A 24,562-nucleotide genomic window follows, 5' to 3' on the forward strand; every position below is an offset into this window, starting at 1 on the left:
GACTTAAGCTATACCTACTCCTTTGTACTCTTATATATATGTGTATCATTCACTTATATATGATCAAGTTTTTACATTGAATAACAACTATTTCTCTTACAATATCCTCTTTCTCTTGTAATATCATTTCTCTTTTAGTTTCATAACAGATGGATGATTATTAGAATTCTTAACCATTCATGTATTCCTATTTCTCATGTTCATGTATCTTCTTGATTTATGTATTGTCATTCCCTAAACTTATGTAAAGGGCTAAATGGCAAGGGGGTCTGCCTAAGAGATTTTGCAAACTTCAACCTAGCCCTCTTAGCTAAGTAAGGATGGAAGCTAATCACCAAATCTGACCCTCTAGTTGCTAAAGTGCTAAAGGAAAAGTACTTCCCTAACAAGACCTTCCTCACAGCAAAAATGGGCCAAAATACCTCATTTGTGTGGCAAAGCTTCCTTGCTGCAAGATCAGTGGTCTCAAAAAGGATGTTATGGAGAATAGGTAATGGTGAGGCAGCTGAAATATGGAAGGACAAATGGCTCTCCAAGCAGAACACTTTCAAGCCACAGAACTCAAATCATATTTCTGCAAGAGGACACTAAAGTATCGATCCTCATAGATAAACCAACCTTTCAGTGGAAAAGGGAACTGGTCTATTCCATGTTCACTAAGGAAGAAGCTGAGTTAATCCTGAAAATTTCCATTAGCCCCTCCTCTAAACCTGGCAAGCAATACTGGAGATGCACCTCTACAGGTCAATTCAGTGTTAAGTTAGCTTACCATCTCATCACCGAATTGGATAATCAAGTTAAAGGGCAATCCTCTAACCCCAATCCCCAACACGCATCATGGACCAGCCTATAGAAACTAAACATCCCAAATGTCACAAAAACTTTCATATGGAGAGCTTGTCTCAAGGCACTTCCCACCCAAGCCAATATAGCTAAAAGGAAGGCAGTAGAGGACCCAGCATGCCCAATATGCCTACAGTCAGTAGAGACCACTGAACATATTCTTTGGGAAGGCCCATCAACAAGGGAAGTTTGGCCACTGAGCAACAGAAAACTCCAAAAGGCTAGCTCTCACTCACCTCACTTTGTAGAGATGTTTGAACACTTTATAGACTCCTTAGGAACAGAAGAAATAGTCATATTTGCAATCACCTCTTGGAACATATGGAAGAGAATGAACAAGGTGGTATTCAAAGGACTCTTTTCACATTCTTCTACTGTGGTCCAACAAACCCAACTTGTTGAAGACCTTCTACAACTTGACCTTAAGAAGAAAACCAAGGGTGCTCTCCAGCTTCTCAACTCACATTGGGAGGCACTCCCTTAAGGCAAAATCAAGGTTAATTGGGATGCATCACTTGACAAAGTCTCAAGTAAGGTGGGAATGAGAGCCATTATCAGAGATTGGGAGAGCAAAGTGCTAGCAACCCTTAGGATGAAGCATGACCTTTTCCCAGATCTGCTAATGGTAGAAGCTTTTGCAGCTTTCTAGGCAGCCACTTTCTGCAAGTCCCTAGGATACTTGGACATCATCATGTAAGGAGACTCTTTGCTAGTAGTCTTAGCCCTCCCATCAAAGATTGAAGACCTCACCTATACAGGCCTGATCATGCATCCTCTCATGTCTACAAAATGGAGTCTTGAGGAATATTTGTGTAAGATACAAAATAAGAAAGTTGAGAGAAATAATATTGAGTTCCCGAAAAACTAGTTTTATATATTGTGATCCTTCAATTCTCTTATTTCTTTTCTTTAGTTTTACAATACATTATCAGCATGAGACTTTAGCCAACCATTATGTTCTTTTGATCTTTGGTAAGATATTTACATAACATTTCTTGAACCACTATAAGTTTCTCTTCAAAAAATATTGATATCTATTTATTGCAATATAAATCATTTTATAAAATTTTGACATGATCTATTTATTTTACAAGTAAAAATCTTGATATGATCTATGTGATATTATATAGACTATAATGTTATCATATTAATGTGATGAATATTTTTGTCTTCTATATGTTAGTTTGATTTTAAATATTTCTTTCTCATTCAATACTATTAAGGAACGGAATGAAGCATTCTTGAAGGACTGCTGTAAATCAATAATTTTATTAAAGATTGAGTATCTCATAATAAAATATCCATTGATTCTATAGCATATTTTAAAGGAGTAATACGTGCTCCAAAAGACCGTGATCCACCCAGAAGCTCATTTTGATTAAATGTACCTGAAGTTGTACATTTGAAATTCTGTAGAGAAACAAAAGCCACTAATGATGATATATTTGAAATGAAACATATAACATATTCTCGCCTCGAATGTGCTCTTATAGAAACAATATCAAGTGCGAATGTGCACTAAATATTTTGAACTAATATTTTGTTTACTAGTGTCTAAACAAAACAACAAGATGTTAATAAAAAAAATTCACAAGTCTTGTCCAACCATTCTACTTTATTCCCTAAAGCAAATGGAATCTCATTTCATCAAAAAAATCAGTGGTTGCAGACATAGACGTAGACGTGAACGTGCTAGAAAAAACTATCGGAATCAACAGGAGTGTACCCAAAGTTTCTCAAATAAAAATGCCCCATAACATCATAAGTGGAACCACACCATGACAAAGCAAGACGAAAATAGAGATTTGCAGAAAAAGTCTATAAAGAAATAAAAAGATAAATATCACAAGTGTGGTATAAAAAGGCATTGGTCATGGACCTGTCATATGTCCAAACATTTGGTGGACCTATATCAAGTATCTATTATCTATGAAGGAAAAAAGAAAAATGGGTCGAAATGAATTTTGCTGGCTATAAGGATCTAGAAGATCATATAACTTATTTTGATAATCTAAATATGATGGTCTTTACTCATATCGATATTTCTAATTTCTTTGTAGTTCCAAACAGATATAATAATATTTTAATTAGTGATGCATATGACCATAATAATTAATTTTATTTCTTTATTATAATTACATTATGTTTGAGTTGTTATATTTAATACAACATGTTAAACTTTCTTTTGCATTAATAAGATTTTATACATATTTTTGTTTATAAGGAGACATGAATTATATTGATATATTGACCAATTCCAAGATGATTGGTGAAAATATATGTTAGCAAACAGTTGTATGACACACAGAATTCTTAAGGATAAGAAATATTTTTAATATTTGACATTATATAGAGCCAACACGTCTATACAATATTTGAGTCATCCAACCTAATTGAAAGCTTCGAAAGAGCTGACATCATATTTCCAAAAGGAACAAAATTTTGTATTGAGGATGCTTTGTATTCTTTAAAGTTTAAAATAAATTTATTGAATTTTAAAGATATTCATCATAATGGTTATTAGGGATGAAAATCAACGCCTTCAAAATGGTTTTTGGACAAAACCGACACTGACCAACATCTAAAAATGAGAGAAGCAACAGACCATAACCTGTTGATCAAGAGGAGGAAAACCGGCCGTATCGACTCTAGCAGTTATCGATCGGTGTTTGGTGTCCCTAGCGACAAGCTTCTTTTGAGAGAAAAAGAGAGAGAGTTGCAGAGGAGTGAATCGGGGAAGAAGCTATAAGGAAGAAGATGACCCCATCTCGAAACGACATTGTTTCACTTAAGTTTAAGTGGAACGGCGACGTTTCATACATTTTTTTTCATACGTTTTGAACAAAACGGCATCGTTTCTATTATGTTTTGTATACTTATAGGTGTAAAACGACGTCGTTTCACTTAAACTCGTATTCATTAGGGTATATTAAAAAATAGGTTTATTTTATTGGCTGGTTTAGTGGTCCGATCAAGCTTCAAACCAAGTTCAAACTGCTAAACGTCAATTGCTTCAAATTTCCACCGCACGCCGACTGGTTCTCCATCGGTTTCGGTCGGTTCTTGACACAGCCAATCGATTCTCGTCAGTGGTGGCCAATTTCGTTAGTTTTTGTTAACCCCTAGTGGTTATTATATTGAAACCACCAATGAAGGTAGTGATGAATACTTTACATTACAACAATAAGTTTGAGCCAGAAGCTCATATTATAAAAACTAACAACTTTCTCTTTTAGTTTATATTATACAACATTGAAAACAATTTAATCATATGTTGTAATGCACCAAAAGTGCTTTGATAAAAAAAATATTTATGTTTTGGCATGATCGTTTTGGTCATCTAGGATCAATTGTGATGCGTCAAAAAAATTGAGAAGTCATATGAACATCCCTTAGAGAATCAGAAGATTTTTTTACCAAGTGATTATCCATGTGTAACATATTCCAAAGAAAAGCTAATTGTCAAACCATTAAACCACCAATGAAGGCAGTGATGAATACTTTACATTACAACAATAAGTTTGAGCCAGAAGCTCATATTATAAAAACTGACAACTTTCTCTTCTAGTTTATATTATACAACATTGAAAACAATTTAATCATATGTTGTAATGCACCAAAAGTGCTTTGATAAAAAAAATATTTATGTTTTGGCATGATCGTTTTGGTCATCTAGGATTAATTGTGATGCGTCAAAAAAATTGAGAAGTCATATGAACATCCCTTAGAGAATCAGAAGATTTTTTTACCAAGTGATTATCCATGTGTAACATATTCCAAAGAAAAGCTAATTGTCAGACCATTAAATTACAAGGTAATTATTGAATCTACATCATTTTTACAAATTATCCATGGAGATATATGTGGACCTATTTATCTACCATGTGGGTCATTTAAATACTTTATGGTTTTAATAGATGTATTAATTAAATGATCACTTGTTTGTATACTTTCTACTCAAAATATTATATTAGCTAGACTTCTTGTACAAATTATTAGATTACAAAGTCATTTTTCTGATTAATCAATTCAATCTATTCAATTAGATAATGTAGAAGAAGTTACATTTGAAACATTTTATACTTATTATATGTTCATTGGGATTAATGGTGAACATCTTATTGCCCATACACATTCTCAAAATGGTTTAGTTGAGTTATTTATTAAATGTCTGCAATTAATTGCTCGACCATTACTTCTTAAAACAAAACTACCTATCTCTGCTTGAGACATGCAATTTTTTCTTTGTTTTTGCGTCTCAACTCAAATTTGTGATTTTTTTAATATATATTCATTTTATAAATCTTTAATTTTTTCATATATATATATATATATATATTCATATACATGATACACGCTTATATATGTATTTATTCTATTAATTGTTAGTTTATATATATATATATATATTTATATATAATACATAACTAATTCTGAAATGGTACCAGTACCGGCATATTTCATCTCAGCTCCTTAACCAAAACGGTATTTAAAACTTTGATTGCACATCTCCAATGCATTAAGATAGGTCCTCAACGTAGATTTGAAATTTATGTTTATTTTTATTTTTCCTCCATTATTAGATACCACGAGCTTTTAACTAGAGATGTCTTTATGGCTCGTTTTAAAGGTTGTCATTTTAATGAAATACTCTTTCCACCATTAGGGGGAGAAAAGTTGCTGGAAGCACAAAAGCAAATAATATAGAACACTTTGATGCTAGCTCATCTTGATCCTCGTATAAATCAATTTAAACTAAAAGTTCAAAAAATTAGGGGTGTAAAAAAAAAAATCGATAAACCGGTAAACCGGATTGAACCAAACTAGTGGCATCGGTCCGGTCCCGATATTGGTTCGGTTTGGTACCGGTTTCAATTTTCTTAAAACCGGTCAAAATCGGTCCGGTTCTAATTTTTCTTTTTCTAAAACCGGATTAGACCAATTTATATATATTTTAATTTTTTATATTGTATATAATATTTATATATAATATATAATTATATATAAAATAGTTTTGTATTATATGATAAATTATTTATTAATATAATATTAAATTTTAAAATCTTATATAATTTTGCTTATTGTATTAATAGTTATATTAATATTATATAGTGGACATTACAACCAGACCGGAAACTAGTAAAACTGAAGTACTGGTTTAGGAGGGTAACCAGTGCGTAATCGGTTGAAAAATGTGAAATTGGTATATACCAGTTCGGTCCTAAATTTTGTCTAAGACCAGACCGAACCGGACTGGTTACACCCCTACAAAAAATCATTCATCTAAACTATTGCAAATCAATTATTGGATGTCTTTACTGACAATAAAAAATAGTGAAGTCTCATGTTTTAGTTGCTAATACTCTAGCAAAGATCGATGTCCTGATAAGACAATCTAATAATGTAACAGTTAATGAGTCTAAAACATGCTTGAAGCATGAAAGACCTATTGGTGCAAAGGATAAAACTTCTCGAAAGAGAAAAATAAAGATAAAAGAAATTAGTACTTCTGAAGAAGTCGTACCCACAAAATAGATAGCAAGAACTATAAATCCATTCAAACTTTCTATATAAAATTCTCTCAAAATAAAATCCCCTAAATAGGATTCTCCTGAAGAGTTATCTCCTAAAGAGGAAAATGTACCTGAAAATAAAGAGAATCTCAATACATTATGTAATTACGAGAGAATTATTTTATAAAAATAAAATTGTTATTGACAACATATTTTCATTTAAAGTTACTCTTGATATCACTAGAAGTGATGATAGAAATGAACAAAAAAAATCGCCGAATAATGTTGACGTAGAAATGACTGGCCAAAATAAAAAGAAGCAATTTAGTAGAATTGATGCCACTAGAAAAGCGTGAAGTATTTGGACTTGTAGTCCAAACACCTAAAGGTGTGATGCCTATTGGATATAAGTGAGTATTTGTGTATGAAAGCGTAAGGAGAAAAATGATTATGAAGAAACTTGGTATTGATTATGAAGAAACGTATTTCCCTATAGTGGATGTAATTACATTCAGATTTTTTATTAACTTACTAGTCACAAAACGTTTGGATATGCATCTAATAGATATTGTTACAGCATATTTATATGGATCACTAGGTAATGATATTTATATAAAAATTATTGAATGATATAAAATGCTTAAAGCATGCAATTCAAAATCCCAAAATATTTATTCTATAAAGCTACAAAGATCTTTATATGAATTAAAGCAATCTGGATGCAAATGGTACAATCTAAGTTAATGTTTAATGAAAGAAGAATTTGAGAATAATCCAATTTATCAAAATGTTTTAATTAAAAATTCAAATTTCAAATTTGCTATTATTGCGGTATATGTAGATAATTAAGTGTTGTTGAAACTCCAAAAGAGCCATAAAAGCAGCAAATTATTTAAAAAATAAGTTTGAAATGAAAGACTATAGAAAAATAAAATTTTGTCTTGGTTTGCAAATTGAGCACTTTTCAAATGGAGTTCTTGTCCATCAATCAATATATACAGAAAAAGTCTTGAAGTATTTTTACATGGACAAATCTCATCCTTTGAGTACTCCAATAGTTATTTGATCACTTGATGTGAAAAAAGACCAATTTTGTACTTAAGAAAATGATGAAGAAATTCTTAGTCCTATAGTATCGTATCTAAGTGTAATTAGTGCTTTGATATATCTTGCACATTGCATATGACCAAATATTACATTTTCAATTAACTTACTAACAAGATATAGTTCTATATCAACTTGAAGGTACTGGAATGGAGTCAAACATATTCTACGCTATCTTCGTGGAACAGTTGGCATGAGATTGTTTTATCCAAAATGATCAAATTTCAATTAGTTGGTTATGCATACTTGGGTTACCTTTCCAATCCATATAATGAAAGATCACAAACAAGATACCTGTTCACCTGTAGAGGTACAACTATTTCATGGAGATCAGTCAAGCAAACATTAGTTGCTACTTCTTTCAACTACTCAAAAATTATTATAATTCATGAACCAAGTTAGGAATGTATTTAGTTAAGATCAATAATTCAACACATTCAAGATAAGTGTGAATTATCCAAAATAGCCAAAGAACAATATATGAAGATAATGTTGTTTGTATCACAAAAATCAAAAGAGGCTATATCAAAAGTGATAGAACAAAACATATTTTGCCAAAATTCTTTTATACACATGAGCTCCAGAAAAACGATAATATTGATGTCAAGTAAATACGATCATGTGACAATTTGGTGGATCTATTAATTAAAACATAACATTTAAAAGTTAGTACACGTCATTGGAATGCGTCAACTAAAAAAATCTTTTATTGTAAACTATTGAAGCTATATACTTTTGAAGGGGAGTAAATGATCATACCGATTGTATATTTTTTCTTTTGCTAAGGTTTTTTCTTATTTATTTTTTCTTGACAAGGTTTTAATAAAACAATTCTAAAGTATTCCAAAGAATACAAGAATATTGTACTCTTTTTTCTTGACTATTAGTTTTTTCTTATTGGATTTTTCCTTGGTATGGTCATCTAAGGAGGAGTGTTGTAAATACATGAATGTAGTAAAATACATTCCATGTTTTTGATGGATGACCATTAAAATTCTTACCCTTTCATGTATTTCTATTTCCAATGTTCCTGTATCCTCTTGATTCATTTATTATTATTCCCTAAGTTCATGTATTTATTTAATATCATACATCCTCCCATGCCTATAACATGGAGTCTTGAGAGGCATTTGTGTAAGACACACAACAAGAAAATTGACAGAAATAATATTGAGTTCCGAAGAACTAGTTTTATATATTGTGACCTTTCAATTTTCTTGTTTCTTTTATTAATTTTACAACATTTTTATCCTTATAAAAAGAGTGGTGGTGCTAAATGTTGGGGCCTAAAAAAGGGAACCGTATACCGATCAGGCCAATTTCTTTCCCTTAATTCGGCCCTTGCCCCAATCTATTCCCTTATGCAAATGATCTCTACCACTATATAAAATTTTGAAAATTCAACTTTTCGTTGTTCCAATAAAATAGAGTTGGAGTTGTGTTCTGACAAACTTTGATTTCTATTTATACATGTGTTATAAAAATATATATTATTTATATATTGATCATATATATTTATATAACGAGTCTAAAATTTATATAGTTGAATTCAATACTATAATAGTATGTGATAATTATTATAAAATAATATACTTATACTATAATATAAATAGACTAATTGTTTAGAGCACGTAAACATCATAGTATTATTGTAGTTTTACCATACACAATCAAGTATAGAAATAAGTTAAATAGTAGTATAATAACGTGTTGTAGTATTAGTCTAAGATAGAAATAAATTAGATACCAGTATACTAACATGTAATTAGAAAACAAATACAATATAAGTTTAAAATATAAATAAGTCTAGTATAACAAGTTAATGACACACAATGTTATAGCATAATAATACGTAATTAGACATTAGGGAATTAATAATCATTAATAATAAATACTAGCAATTAAATTTAGTGTTATAAAAATTATAAATAAACAATTATGGATAAAATAAAGCTTAAGATTAATTTTGAGGTTTCAAAAAATGGTGGTTTAGGGTTTATGAAAAAAGGAAAATGATAACATGACTACCAAATATGTCCACTCTGATATGAAACTAATAAAAAGAGAGAGAGAAAGACAAAGAGAGAGAGAGAAGGAAAGAGAGATAAAAGAATGTGTAGGATTCAATGTTGAAAACTTTGAAAAATACCTATATATATAGAAATACAAATGAGGTCTTGGCCGTCATAATTGACGGCTAAGGATGGTCAATTATGACGGCTATTATAACGACTAAAGGTGGTCATACAAGTCGGTTTATAACACTCCCCCTTTGGATGACCACATATAAAGAATATGTCTCGTTAAAACCTTGCCAAGGAAAAATCCTGTGGGAAAAAAAACTAATGGCGAAGGAAAAAGAGTATAGTATTCATGTGTACCGCCAAGTGCTTTAGAATTGCCTCATTAAAACCTTGCAAAGGAAAACTCAATGGGAAAAAACCTTAGTGAAGGAAAAAGAGTACAATTAGCACTAGTCTTTAAAACATTTATTTCCCCTGAAAAGTGCATTATGATAGGTTTTGAAGTTTTCGCATTCCAATGTTCTGCACAATTTTCTTAAATGTTGCAGTTGGTAATGCCTTAATGAATAAATCTGCCAAATTATCACTTGATCGTATCTGTTTGACATCAATTTCACATTTCTTCTCATGAATTGCAATGATCTCTCTGTGTGAATCTGAAAAATAACCTGCATCTATATATCCAACTAATTGTGGACTTAATCCATGTTGATAAAATAATCTCATATCAATACCATTCTAATGTCTTCAAGTTTGTGCTGAACTATATTTTACAAATAAATTAACTGAAAATGTAATATCAGACATAGTGCAATTTGCAAGATAGTTCAGGACTTCAATCGCACTGAGATAAGGTACTTTAGGATCAAGACTTTCTTCATCGTCTTCACAAAGATGAAATGGGTCTTTCTGCACATCAAGTGATCAAACAACCATTGGAGTACTTAGGAGATGCGTTTTGTCCATATAAAAGTTCTTCAAGACTTTATAGTAAAAGGCCTTTGGTTGATGCATCTCAATATTGTGTACCAACTCTTTAAATGATGCAGTTGGTAATGTTTTTGGTAAATAAATTCATCATATTGATTCAAGATCATTTTAACATTAAATTCACTACTTTTCTGGAGTTGTGCTCTTTTGGAGTTCTTGTAAATAACATAGTTAGTGGAGAAGTCATCAAAATTAAGCTGCCAACCTCCATATTCAACAAAAATGATGACCACCTTTTTAAACTAGACAAGTACTGTAGAATTTTACAGCTCTTCTGTAGTTGTCAGGTGCTGCAGGGCTATGATGTTACATCTCTTGTCTTTTGTAGAGAGATGTTGTGAAGCAATAGAGATGCTTTGTCCTTCCTTTTACTCACCTGATGATGTTACTCTTATGATAGGAGCAGAGATTCATTTTCTGGAAATATTTATTCTGATGTCGTTTCAGGATCAAGATTTCTTAGTGCTCAATATTTTGCCTCTGTTATGACCATGTCTCAAAGGTTATTAGTGAATGAGATTAACCAACTCAATAATCAAATATCTTAATTGCATTAGAAGCTCTTTGCAAAGAGTTGTAAGAACAATAAAATGAAGGAGGAGAATAAGGTGCTAAAACAGTATATCTATGATCTTCAGGATCAACAGCAACGGATATTTGAAGAAATCTAAATACTTAGAGAATAAGGACAAGCTGCATTTAATCTCGCTGTGGATATCTGAAAAAGTCCAACTTCTAAGAGAGTAGGGGCAAGCTGCTTTTAATTTCACGGTCTAGTAAATAATTATAGGATATCTGTGTTTAGCATATCTATCAATATATATAATTTTGTATTGCTTTCATAATTTTCTCTATAAAAGAAATATTCAGCTTATCTTCATTCGCATCTCATCTTCTTCACTCTTCTGTAATTAGTCTGCATTCTTACTCTGTAATCTCTTTCTGCATTCTTACTCACCAATGACCCAACAATCTGCTTTGACCAATATATAAGGTATTCTACACCTCATTTACCAGTTGTTTTTACTTCTATCATAGGTGCTATAATGCAATACAATAATGCTCTCACTAATAAGTTAGATAATGATGCTATCTACAAGCTTGGGAGTCTTGGTACCCGATACTCATAAACCATTATTGCATTTTCTCAGCGACTACAATTCAAAACTTGTGAGGTTGACAAACTCAACGAGAAAATTAATATCCTTTAGCGACTTCTTCTAGAATCCAACATGAATATATGAGCAATAAAATAAGAGAATAGGAATTTAAAATTCTTATTTGACTATTCTTTTCGATTACCTACTTCTTTAGATAGGGATGCCATGCAAATTTATGAGTAGCAAGATCGTTTAAAGAATGAGGCGAAGAGCATCAAATTTATGTAATTTTGTTTCGAGATAATAAAATAATATTCCACAAATATTCGCGTTGTGTTTCTATCTTCTGGTATATGTTTTGTGTACTCCATTTTATTTCTCTTTTAATCATGCACATTTCTTACAAAACCGTAATATGAATCTGAAATACTAATTGCATTTAAGATATTATATTTCAGAATTAATAATTTCATTCATCTCCCCCTCGAACCCGAAAGGGTTTTTGATTTATATTTCAAATACGTATAGTTTTCATGAGCTCTCTTGGAGTCTCAATAACATTTAAATCATTTATATAAACTGCAATAAAAACTAATATAAATACTAAAATATATAGAAAATAGCTGTTCCACATGCGTTTAAATTGTTTTAGATCATATAATAATTTTTGAAACTTGATAGAATAAGTACTTCAAAACTATATGCTTCATGCATTTCATATCTAGTGATCCATATAAATATGCAGTTAATCATGCATATCTAAACCCTCGGTAACTATCAAGCTAATAAAAACCTTAATATAATTGCATTCACTTAAAAAACATATCAATATTATTTCTGTGAAAAACTGACTCGTGATTTATTTATCACATTTTCATTTCCTTTATACAAATACCTACTAATATTTAACATCACATTTTAGGTGTTTGGACTACAAATCCATATATATCACATTTTATTAGTAATATCAATTCTACAGGAATTATTTCTTTCTATTTTGGCTAATATTTTAAGTCGGTATATTTTTCGACGATTCTTGGCTCATTTTCTTCATTATTTCTAGTAATATCAAGTGTCATCTTATATGAAAATACATTATCGACAACGGTTTTATTTCTATTCAGAATTTCTCAAATACTCATAAAATGTATCGACATCTCGTTATTTTCAAGTACATGTCCCTCTTCAAGGGAAGACATTTCATGAAAAACCTCTTCAAGAGGTACTCTTCAATAGTTTCCTCTTCAAGAGGATTATTCTTTAGGAGATACTCTTCAGGAGAATTATACTCTTCATGAGTTTTTATTATGAAAGAATTTTGTACAGAAAGTTTGGATAGATCTTATTGCTTGTTTTGTGGGTACGGCCTCTTCAGGAGTGCCAATTTCTTTTCTTTGTGCTTTTCTCTTTTGGGATGCTTTATTTTTTGTATCAATAGGTTTCCCATTCTTTTAGACATGTCTTATGTTCATTAGACTGCTAAATTTCTTAATTGTCCTACAAGGACTTCAATTCTCGCTGGAATTTTAGCAGCTAGAATATGATAAATTTTTACCTTCTTACATTCATAAATTAATTATCATCTAAACTTCTAATTCACCTATGATAATCAAGATGACGTCGAATTATTTCATTTTATTTGTTTCAAGAAAATTTTTCTTTCCGCTCATTGTGGGAAGACTTTATAGTAAAAGAATCTTCTGTTTCTTTTATAAACATCCATATAAAAATTATTTGACTTATCATAATTGATTTCAGATGATCAAGTTAATCATAAAAAATATACAAATATTTTGAATCATATCATTTTTGATGTATTATAATATTTGATTTAATAGTTGTATAATATCATCTCAAAGAGAAAGCTGATAGTTTTTCCAATACGAGTTTCTGACCTAAAATTATAGAAGTACTTTAAAGATATTTATTACCACATCCAAGCACTTGGTTTCTTTGAAAAAAATGCACTATTCACTTTTGAAGAATGATATAAATCCAATATCATTCAATTCAGGGAATGATGTGGAATTAGTAGGATGTGACTAATGATTTCTTAATAAAAACTCATTATTTTGCTAAGCCACTAGAAGACAAGATATGAGTTTAGAATATCTTGTAAACTTTCGCACTATATATTGCTACTTCAGGAGCAAATTTGAGACATTCATTTTAAACAGATATTCTTTAGTGGCTTTTCTTTACACAATTTCAATTATGCAACTTAAGGTGCATTAATCATAACAAGCTTTTGGAAGGACCCCAATCTTTTGGTATACGTATCACTCTTTTAAACTATCTCACAGAATCAATAGATATTTTATTATAAGATAATCAATAAAATTATTGGTTTAAGGCGATCCTCCAGGGATGCTCTATTTCTATTCAAAGATGAATCTTATCATCAATAATTCATAACAAGTATAACAAATAAATAAAACTTATATATAAACTATGTGAATAAAAATTGATCATAGATATAACTGAAATGTAAATTATGAAACTTTTAATTTACGATAAATATAACTAAAATGTAAACTATGTAAATAAATATAGAATTTTATCAAGTAATAATAAGGAATATAATCTTTAATACTCACCTTAGGGATTGCAAATAATATATTGAAAAACTTACTTGAAATAGAAGACTACTAGCTTCAAAATCAACAGAACCTCGTGCTAATAACGTGTTATGAAACTAATGAAAAGAGAGTGAGAGAAATACAAAGAGAGAGAAGGAAAGACATATGAAAGAATGCGTAGGATTCAATGTTGAAAACCTTGAAGATATCCATATATATAAGAGTACAAATGAGATCTTAGCCGTCATAATTGACGGTCAATTATGACTACTACTGGCAGTTATAATTAACAATTAAGGACGGTCAATTATGACGGTTATTATGACGACTAAAGGTGGTCATACAAGTCGGTTTATAACACACTCATATATTTTTATTTTTTTATTTATTCTTAATGGTTAAGTAAGTGACGATTAATAAATTTATATATTTTTTAATTTTTTTTCTTAGTGGTTAAGGATGTTTAAAAAATGATTAAAGAAAATAAAAGAAAAATTTTTAAAAATTCATTTGTACTAGTGTGCAGATTTGGTGAGCATATTTAGTAGTCATTTTAGCATTGTTCATGAAAATAAAGCCTGAAAGAAGGGTTAGGGAAAAAAATGAGGGTTAGAGAACTGACATTGGCTATCAAATGCCAGTGCCTAGTCAAATTTTAGCTAACTTTTATTAAAATGGTTTACATTGGAGTAGTCAAAACTTCATTGCTCCACTTTTGAGCTATAGTAAAGTTAAACAATTCTCCAAGTTTGGCCAACTACTGTTCATCTCAAAAATAATATATTTTTCTAAAAATGTATTTGTTTGATAATTAGGTTAGAGAAAAAAAACAGTTGGGAAACAATAATTTTAAGTAAAAATTATATTATTAATTAATATATAAAGTGTATTTACAAAATATAAAAAAAATTAAAAAATTATTATTAAGATATATAATATTATATTATTATTTTGATTTTGGGATGAATGGTCCAATGTGGATTAATATCTCAAATAGCTTTTAGCCAAAACCTCAACTTTTAATAAAATATTAGCCTTGGCAATGGCTAGACCATTGCCAATGCTATTAGACAGTGGATCACTAGCCCTGCAGCTAGTGATGTTTGGCTAGAAACTTTGAATGTAGTTCAGAAATGGAAAACTAAAAAGGATGATTTGTTGGCTTTTTGAGAAAAGTTTATGATGAAACTGAGCATGCCAGAAATGGAAGTTCCAGAGTTCTAGCCAAATGATCAGAACAGCAAGGGGTGGACTTAAAGATTTTCAATTGGCTTAACAAACTTCAATGAAGAGTCAAGGCAGTAATGTAGAAAGGAGGAACCTGAAGTGGAAAAAGCCAAGGGAGAACTATGTAAAGACCAATTGGGATGCAACTTTAGACAAAAAAAAAAAAGGAAGGTGGGGGTAGGGGTAATTCTCATAGATGAGGAAGGGGAAGTATTGCTTGCAATATATAGACAAAGAAGTAATGTAGATCACGTAGCTGTTGCAGAAAATCATGCCTTATGGAGAGTAATGGTAATTTGCAGGGATCTCAACTTTAACAAGGTAATTTTCGAAGGTGATGCTCAAGTTATTGTTAATGTAGTAAATGATGAGTAAGAAGATCTCTCTTTTTATGGGAGGGTTATAGAAGATGCAAAGAAGTTGCCAAATAGAAGGAGTTGGTGGAATGTTTAGTTTTTGTACAAAACTACAAATGAGGTAGCACACTTGTTAGCAAATGAAACTTTACACTTACATTCTGAGTTAGTCTGGATAGAAGAAGTACCATATTGTATAAGAAACAATGTGGAGAAAGAAAGATTATGTATTGAGTGATATTGCTTATAATGAATATAAAGGCTTGATTAAAAAAAGGATAATGATAGGCTTGCTACCCTCATACTATTCATTTACTATTCTATAGTATATTTGAATTTTTTATTATTTTCTTTTAAGTATTTTTTTAACATCCTTAATTGTTAAGAAAAAATTAAAAAAATTATACAACTTCACTAATATTCAATTCGTTAAGTATTAAGTAAAACAATTTAAAAAAAATAAAGGGAGTAGTAAATGACTAGTAAGAGATAATAAACCTATCATTATCCTTTTAAAAAAGAGAGCTGCTAAAGATATAAAGGGATTCCATAAAGGAATCCCACACATTGATGTGGCAAACTAATAGTGTGTCATGTCACCTTTTTTTCCATCTCTCTCTCTCTCTCTCTCTCTCTCCCCACCGACCATCACACTCAAAATAGAGACCATTTGGTAGAGCAGGGTACGATAGAGTTGTGGATTGGTGACGAATAGCATGTGACAGTGGATCGTAGTGGTGTGGCAACACTATTGCCGATCTGAGCCGCTGAGCACGGGATTGAGAGAGAGTGATGAGAGAGAAAGAGAGATTGGAGAGAGGCGACAGAGTAGGGCATGGTGGAGCTATGGAGCATGTGACAACAAGCATGCGATAGCAGAACTACCTAGCCACAGGATGATGCACGAGCGCGGCAATGGCCGTTAATTCCTCGGCCTAGTCACGCAGAGGCGCAACAGGGGTGTCAGCAGCCACCATGTGGACCATTAGCATTTTCTGTTCTCGGAGTAATGCCCCTGAGTACTGTGGCACAAGGGGGGCAATGGTGGTCTTCATGGCCGGTGCGGGAGATAAGGTAGAGGTAGGAGGGGAGAAAAGAGAAAAAAAATTGAAAGGAGAGAAAGGAAGAGGAAGAAAAATAGCGGAAGACGTGGCACACTTGCCACGTCAGTGTGTATAATCCATTTGTATCTATAATATTTTCCTTTAAAAAAAGGATAATGAATAATTAGAAGCATATGCAGCCAATGGATAATCACAATGGTGTCGTTTTTATAGGAGAAAACGGCGTCGTTAAGATTGGTTAGAACTTAGGGTCCCTAAACTCCGTCCCAAGCTTCGGCGATCTCATTAGACACTCAACTCTCAATCTCACTCTCTCAAGCCTGTGGGGGAGAAAACTAAAGACCCTTGGGCCGTTGCTTCTCTCTCCCTTTCTTCTCCCATCATGCCCCAGCCACTTTCCCTAGTTGTCGGCCACTCCTATTCCTCGCCGCCGATTCCTTCTCCTCCAGGCATCCTCGGCGTCTCCCCTCTCGGTATTTTTTCAAAATCTTAATTTTTTTTTTAATATCTTAGATCTATTGTACCCCAGAGTCCAAGCCAAGTATCATTTGTTGATCTTTTTTTTTTTTTTTTCCTATGCATCATTGAGATAATGTTTGTACATTGTTTTGTATGATTTGGCAGGGAATGATCAATAGCTAAAACAAATCTGACTTTGCACCGACTTGGAGTCGGAATTCAAATTCGGAAAAATTTAAATTTTGGAGTCAGAGTCAGATTCTGGTGCTCAGAAAGGATATAAAAATTTAGAAGATAAAACATGAAATCATTTACTCTACTTATTCGAATATAAGACATTAAGAGAGACATTAATATTTTATATTCAAAGTAGTGATTGTATACAAAATATTTTGATATTTATCTTCTTCTTAGACTGGAATGTTTGAGACAAAAATGTTGATAATTGAGTTCAGATAAATCAATTACATGTTTATTGGAACTATTTAGATTCATATAATATTCTCATCAAAACTAGTCAATGAGTTCATATTGTAAAATCTTTTTTACATAATTTTAACTGCTTAAAACGCATTATGTATATTTTTTAATTTTTCTTATTAATATTGTAATAACCATTTAAAATCTATCATGAATGCTCGGTTCAATCAATCTGTCATTCTTCGATTTGGAGCCTGATTTCAATTTTTTGAACTTTTGATTTCTTTATTATTAAATTTAAAATAGTAATACTTTTTCATTATAAATTTATAATTTCTAGATTAGCTCTCAGGGATTGATACAATGTACTTCAAATGAAGTTTTATACAAATTATTTGAGTAAAATATCAATTAAAAATAAAATAATTATGAATATATTTATTTTTACAATTTTATAATTTTTTTAAATTCTTATATAAAATATAATAAATAATTTAATTTTTTCGAATCTCAATATAAAATTAATATTAAAAAAATTATATTATAATAATATTTTATTTATTATTATTTAAAATATCTCATCTCATTTTATCTCATTTGTATAACTAAATAGGATCAAGTGTGAAGTTCGAACCCTTTCTTAAATGTATAAAAAAAAAAAAATTCGTTAGTTTAATTTATAATTTTTTTTCTATTCAATATTTCCCATGACTCCGTGGTAAATTGTTACACTGCGGCGCAGCGTATAACTTGCACCACGCCCGCCACCACTGTTTCCCTTGTTGCCCACACGCAAACCTCCAGCATCGTCCACGGATTCATGTGGGCTTCTCTGACTACCGCCAGCAGCATCCGATTTCTATGGTACTGCCGTATTTTCCTGCCACCTGTACCCGTAACTGCTTTCTCTCTGCGCAATCGGAGTCCTGCCCTAGGTTTCATGGAAAAGACAAATGCCACCAGCTCTAATTTTGCTACTTTTGCCCATTCCAGTAGAAGGTGATTGTTTCCCTCAATCCCCGTATGTTTGGTTTCCGTGAAGACCGAGAGAAAGAGAAGGAAAAATGAATTCTAGGATGGAAACTTTATTAGACAAGTCAGATATATTACTATTTTTGCTCTTTATTTATTTTCTATTGCTTTTAAAATGATGGATAACTAATAATCAAGTGGGAAAATCTTTATCGGCAGCCAAACTGATAATCATCAGTGTTTGTATGTGTGTAATTGATTTACTTATGATTTTGTTGCTGTGAATTTTATTTCTTCAACTAAAAATTGGGCAGCGGTGGAAGAGGAAGGGGTATGGAGATGAGAAATGATAGAGAGAAATCAAGAGGGCGTGGGGGTGGTGGCTCTGGCAAAGATAAGATTGATGCTCTTGGAAGGCTATTGTAAGCACTACTTCTTGACCCATTGCTTGTAATGCTTGTCTTCTCATCATGCTATCTTTAAAAGATGCAGCTTTATAATTTTTCTGTAAATTTGAGGATGAAACACCAAATGCTCATCCAAAACTAGAACTAATCCTCCTTTGAAGGCTTTCATTGCTTTTTTCTTCTCGTGTACAGGACACGTATTTTACGCCATATGGCCTCTGAGTTGAATTTGAATTTGCGGAGTGATGGTTACGTGAAGGTTCAAGATCTTTTAAAGCTGAATATTAAGACTTTCGCTAATATTCAGTTAAAATTACACACCATTGATGATATTAGGGAGGTCTGTTTCTGAATATCAATCTCGTTTTCATATGTTTCTTTTTTTCACTTCGTCCCGTTAAACTTTCTGCTTCGCTGTTGGCCTGGAGTACCATGATATTGAGTACTAACGCACTTTCACCATCTTTTTTAAATGCTAATTTATTTCTATAACTACTATGGAAGATACCAGAAACCGTTCTCTGGCTGTACTGGTGAAATATGGCGTGCAACTTGTTAGGGGCTAATTGTATGTTGAAGTGCTTTTTTTTTTTATGTAAAAATATTTTCTACTTGAATTAATGTGTGATATGTTTGCGGAAAGATAATCTTTTTCAAAACCATATATTATGTACACCTTGACTTGGCTGGTTGGCCCTTACAATCAATGTTGAAGTGGTTGGGGTTTAGGCGGTTGTGGCTACTACGGATTAATCTCACTTGATTAAGTGTGAAGTTTCTATGTTAATGTATAGTTGATCATGGAAATGTTACCAATGCAGTTTTTTAAAGGTCTATTCTTCCTTGAAACCTTGGTCTATTGACTCTTTCTCAGACATTGCCTAACCATCATGTAGTTACAACTTACATCGGTCTAGTGCTGTTAAGGTTACTTTATTCCAAGACCAGAATTGGACCACAAAAAATAATCCCTGTTTTGCTTGCAAAGTTTACCTCTACACACTTGCTTTAAAATGTTACGACCTTGTAACATGTTCAATATATAGAACAAATGATGTTAACACTTTTTATTAATCATTTTATCATATTTCCCGTGCATTGCGTACATGGTACTGGATTCTGTCTTATATCTTTTCCTTAAAATGCTAGTGCTGAAAATTCTTTAACAAACACATATTTCTCTTGAGATTGCATTGTTTAGGCTGTCAGAAAGGATAATAAGCAGCGTTTCAGCCTCTTGGAAGAAAATGGGGAGCTTTGGATACGTGCAAACCAAGGCCACTCAATAACGGTGAAGTATCAGTTTTTTTCTTCAATGAAGATGTGTACATGTTCTAATTCTAATTACCAGTCTGTGAGAATCATTGTATCCGGCTGAATATAACCTCTAAATGCTCCTTTTAGCGTTTAATAACTCACTGGGATTATGTTGCCTCAAATGTATCTGCTTGTGTTCCTTCAGTATGTGGTCAAAATTATTGAATAAATGTATCAACTCTGGGAATTCTCTCTGAATGATAGAGACCCTTGTATGTAAACAGATGCTAACTCCAATATAATTCTCTTTAAACTATGGAGATCTGTGGTACAAATTGTTTGCCATTGCTCAACTGGTATATCATGTTACAAAGCTATGCTTTATTACAAGGTTTTTGATCACTTGCATTAGCTAAAATCGTGAATGGTATATATATATTTTTTTGGAATATGTATATAGGTTTCTTATACACACTTTCATGTCTCAAGGAACATAAATGCTTGAATTTTTTTACTTTTTATTTTGAGGGATTGGATCAGGTATGGATAGAGGAGGGAGGATCTGTATGTTATTGTATGGATGAAGGAGGGCAGAAAACCCTCCCAGCCCATGGCCCACAAAAAGCCCAAAAGTGGGATGATTGGAGGAGGGAGATTTAGCTCTGCTGCAAAATTTTATGAAAGTTCCACTGTCTTGAGTGAAACCACAAATAAGTGCATGACGCTAAAAATATGTGCTCTCTCGCTAATTTTCTTCCTACTGAAAAAGATGAGGGGGAGGTTAACTCTCATTACTTTTCAGCCTATCCCTTCTCTATTACTTCTATCGCACCAACTGTAGTATTAAGTTGCCGCTGTTTCCCTTAAGCAGATATGTTTCTCAAAGTTTGTTTAATTGTCTACCCTTAAATCAAAATCATTTTGACTCTTTTTATAGATTGTTTGTATCACTTTTCACAATGCTTGATACTGATACTGTTATTGGATTTTGTTTTCTACTAGAAGTTTCAAATTCTCTGTTTTTCATTTTATTGTAGTACCAGCCTATGAGAGCCTCCTAATGTTCCTTTCCCATCATTATGATTTTGCAATCATTTGAGTGTCAACTGATCATGCATAGATTTTTTAAACTATTTCTTATTTGGTTTAATTGGCAGACAGTTGAGTCGGAAAGCTTGTTGAAACCAATCCTTTTAGCTGAAGAAGTTCCAGGTAAATATATGTTTGTGATTTTAAAACAAAAGTCATAACTGTTTCTTATCCTATTCTGCCTTTTTTGTTTGCTTCACTGCTTTTTTTCCTGACAATATGCAGTGTGCGTACACGGAACCTATGTGAAGAATTTGGAATTGATTCTGGAGTCCGGTCTGAAACGCATGAAAAGATTGCATGTTCACTTTTCATGCGGTTTGCCAACAGATGGGGAAGTAATAAGTGGTAATGTGTCAGTTTTAGTTCCTTTTCCATCTAGAATTTATGATGCATGACATTGTACCCTCCAAACCCCCCAAGCCCGCCTGCAAAACTCCTATGATAAAGACTCCAGTATGTCTTGTGCTTTCCAAGACCTTCTCCCTCTAGGTCTGATAGATGGGTCATACAATAATTTGGCCCCAAGTACCAGGCAGGGGGAAGACAAGATTTTTTATTTTGATATGTGCATATGGCCAATGTGAAAGTCCCTGGACCTGAAAAGTTTAATTGCATTTCATACAACAATTGTTTTTTGGTAAGTGTATTTCATACAGGAGGAAATTTCTAGAAACTACACCCCCATCCTACTCCGATCCCACTATGTTGAGGTGGCATAGCCCATCAACCTTTGAATTTTAAAGAAAATATGCAGGAAGATCCAATGGTGATAAAAGTGCCGCATTTTACATAGTTGGATAAAAGTGGGATAGGAGTGTGCCTTGTAGCATTACTCTACAACAAATTGGCCACTGACTAAGCCAAAATAATGTCAGAGGTTCTGGTGTTTATTTTGGTACTCACCAATTATTGGATATGCTCATCAAATGTAATTTAGGCTTGTTTTAGCAACATCATTTGTTTTCTGGATTTTTTATGCTCTTTGAGATGTGAGTGTTGGGAGCGTCTGCCAAAATACAAGGTCTCAAATCACCGGACAGTTGTTGCCATCATGGAGCCTTATGCATCTTTTGCGGCATATACATGTACTTTTCCACCATGTGAACTTGTCTTCATCAGAAGTCTATGGCAGTGCTGCCCATTATTTATGTTACGCCCATGCATCTAACTTGCCATTCTTTATGGACCCTTTTGGCATTAATGCCTTGTTCTACCAGGCCTCAACATTGTTTTGGAGCACTAATTTTGAACAGGACACGACATAACTCTTTTAGGGGGTTGTGTTGGCTGTCATCTAGAACTACAGTACTTCATGATCATACAGTATCCAAACAATGCATTCATCTGAATCCAATATTACGCTGACTTTGATCATTTTCCTGGTTCGTAATTTTTCCAGGTATGAGGCGGGATGTCAATGTGTTGATCTTCCTTGATGTCAGAAAAGCTTTGGAAGGCAAGTTTGGCAAATTTTTTCCCCTTCCAGAAAGTGTCTTGAATTTTGTTCATCGTCATCCAAGCATCTATGATATATATATTTTCTACTCTTGTTTCTAATGTGGTGCTTTGCAACTTTTATTGCAGAGGGAATGAAGCTTTACATTTCAGATAACAATGTTATTTTAACTGAAGGTTTCGATGGGATTGTGCCAGTCAAGTACTTTGAAAAGATAGAATCATGGCCAGACAGGAAACCCATCCTCTTCTGAACCTGTATCAGATTAGGAGTCTATTTTCCTTCACACATGTCCATTCAATGAGATATGTAGTGGTTTTCATTTGGTCAATTACCTTATCTGTTCCAAATTTGTTAATTACTTGATCAATAAAAATCTTGGTTTGTATAAAGGTGAGTGCAGGTTGTTGTTTGGGTATCCCTTTGTTGCTACTTATGGTGCGTTTAAAATTGCTTGGTTATATTGGTGTGACAAAGATTCAAGGATAGGAGGTGGGAATCTCAACATGTTGATGCAAGTACTAATGTTGAGCAGGCTTCAACACCCTGGCTCGGTTTGATCGAATCGGGTTTGGTTTAAACCAACACAAGAGTTTGGTCGAACATTCCTTTCCTGAAAGGCCTCAAACTATATCGCTGGCTAAGACATTCAAGACAGAAATCGAATGAAGGATTTAACGTGACACTTGTAATTTCTGCTTGAGCCAGGGTTCAAGATTTTATGCAGTCCCTATCTTCTGGGGGAAAGCAAAACAACAAATCTTTTTAAGATGATGGTTTGATAGAGTATAAAAAAGTGGTGGGACTGATTATAACAATATATATGGATGTGAGGAATTTTCAGCTAGAATTTATAAAATGATTTAAAAAATAATTTTAAAATTTTTCTTAGTTGTTATTTATTTATTTATTTATTTGAGTTTGGGATCTTTGAGAAAATTTTGAAGTGTTAACCCCGTATGTTAAATATTTGGGAATAAAGTCATTTTTTACTTCAAAACTATCTCCAACTTTAGAGACAATTCGGTTACTAAGCAAGGCCTACTTTAGTCAGGTCATATAGTATCAATTTGTGTTGAGCCATAAGTTTAAAAGGTAAGTTTTCAGAAGATACTGAGATAGTTTTCCAGATCAAACTATTTGAGTGATCAGATCTTACGTTATCATGAGATGATTTGATCTGGCCGCTCTACAGCGGTGATGTAAAAGCGTAAACTTTTCTTGATCATTTCTTTTTATCTTTTGAAAGATGGGGTTTTTGAATTCTTCTTATAAAAAATTATAATGTTAACATTTTAAAATTAATTTCATCTCTATATTAAATAAATAAATTTTCTACACGACAATCTACAGAGATGAAGACGGAAAACTAATGAACTAATATGTTAACTCTTGATTTATTTATGCTCAAAAAACAGAACTTTGATTGAAGACATCGAAGAACAAAATGATCACACGGCTCTCATTCCTTCAGGTTGTTAGGACAGAATGTTCTAGAGCTTTGGACAGCTGGTGTGCTGTCCTCTTGTGTGCTAGTTATTTGCTGCTGTGATGCTGGAAGCAGAGTAGCCTCAATAGCCCCCCTCGAGTCAAGCGGCACCGGAGAGATGGTGAGGCTTGATCAAAGTAAGTTGAACCTAGCTGTTGACAAAGGCTTGGTGAAGATGTCCGCAAGTTGATCCTTGCTTGAAACAAATGA

General features: G+C 32.4%; 1 protein-coding gene across 2 annotated transcripts; it reads left to right on the forward strand.

Annotated features, from left to right (window-relative positions):
* The first annotated feature begins 18,396 nt into the window (after nt 1-18,396).
* On the forward strand, nt 18,397-23,255 carry LOC122277433 (tRNA 2'-phosphotransferase 1-like). 2 transcript variants are annotated; one of them, XM_043087408.1, is made up of 8 exons: nt 18,397-18,678; nt 18,966-19,073; nt 19,251-19,398; nt 20,260-20,349; nt 21,473-21,527; nt 21,630-21,752; nt 22,807-22,863; nt 22,992-23,255. In XM_043087408.1, the coding sequence occupies exons 1-8, from the start codon at nt 18,500-18,502 to the stop codon at nt 23,114-23,116; spliced, it is 885 nt and encodes a 294-aa protein (XP_042943342.1). In that variant the 5' UTR covers nt 18,397-18,499; the 3' UTR covers nt 23,117-23,255. The 2 variants fall into 2 exon arrangements, with proteins under 2 accessions (XP_042943342.1, XP_042943343.1); XM_043087409.1 differs by having other exon boundaries at nt 18,651-18,775.
* The last annotated feature ends 1,307 nt before the right edge of the window (nt 23,256-24,562 follow it).

This window comes from Carya illinoinensis, chromosome 9, assembly GCF_018687715.1.
Source record: "Carya illinoinensis cultivar Pawnee chromosome 9, C.illinoinensisPawnee_v1, whole genome shotgun sequence".
Taxonomy (NCBI): domain Eukaryota; kingdom Viridiplantae; phylum Streptophyta; class Magnoliopsida; order Fagales; family Juglandaceae; genus Carya; species Carya illinoinensis.

Excerpts from the sequence above, each read along its gene's own strand:
- LOC122277433 (XM_043087408.1), top strand. The coding sequence starts at position 18,500 with ATGTGGGCTTCTCTGACTACCGCCAGCAGCATCCGATTTCTATGGTAC. Across the intron at positions 19,399-20,259 it reads CCATTGATGATATTAGGGAG|GCTGTCAGAAAGGATAATAA; the intron begins GTCTGTTTCTGA and ends TGCATTGTTTAG. Across the intron at positions 20,350-21,472 it reads ACCAAGGCCACTCAATAACG|ACAGTTGAGTCGGAAAGCTT; the intron begins GTGAAGTATCAG and ends TTTAATTGGCAG.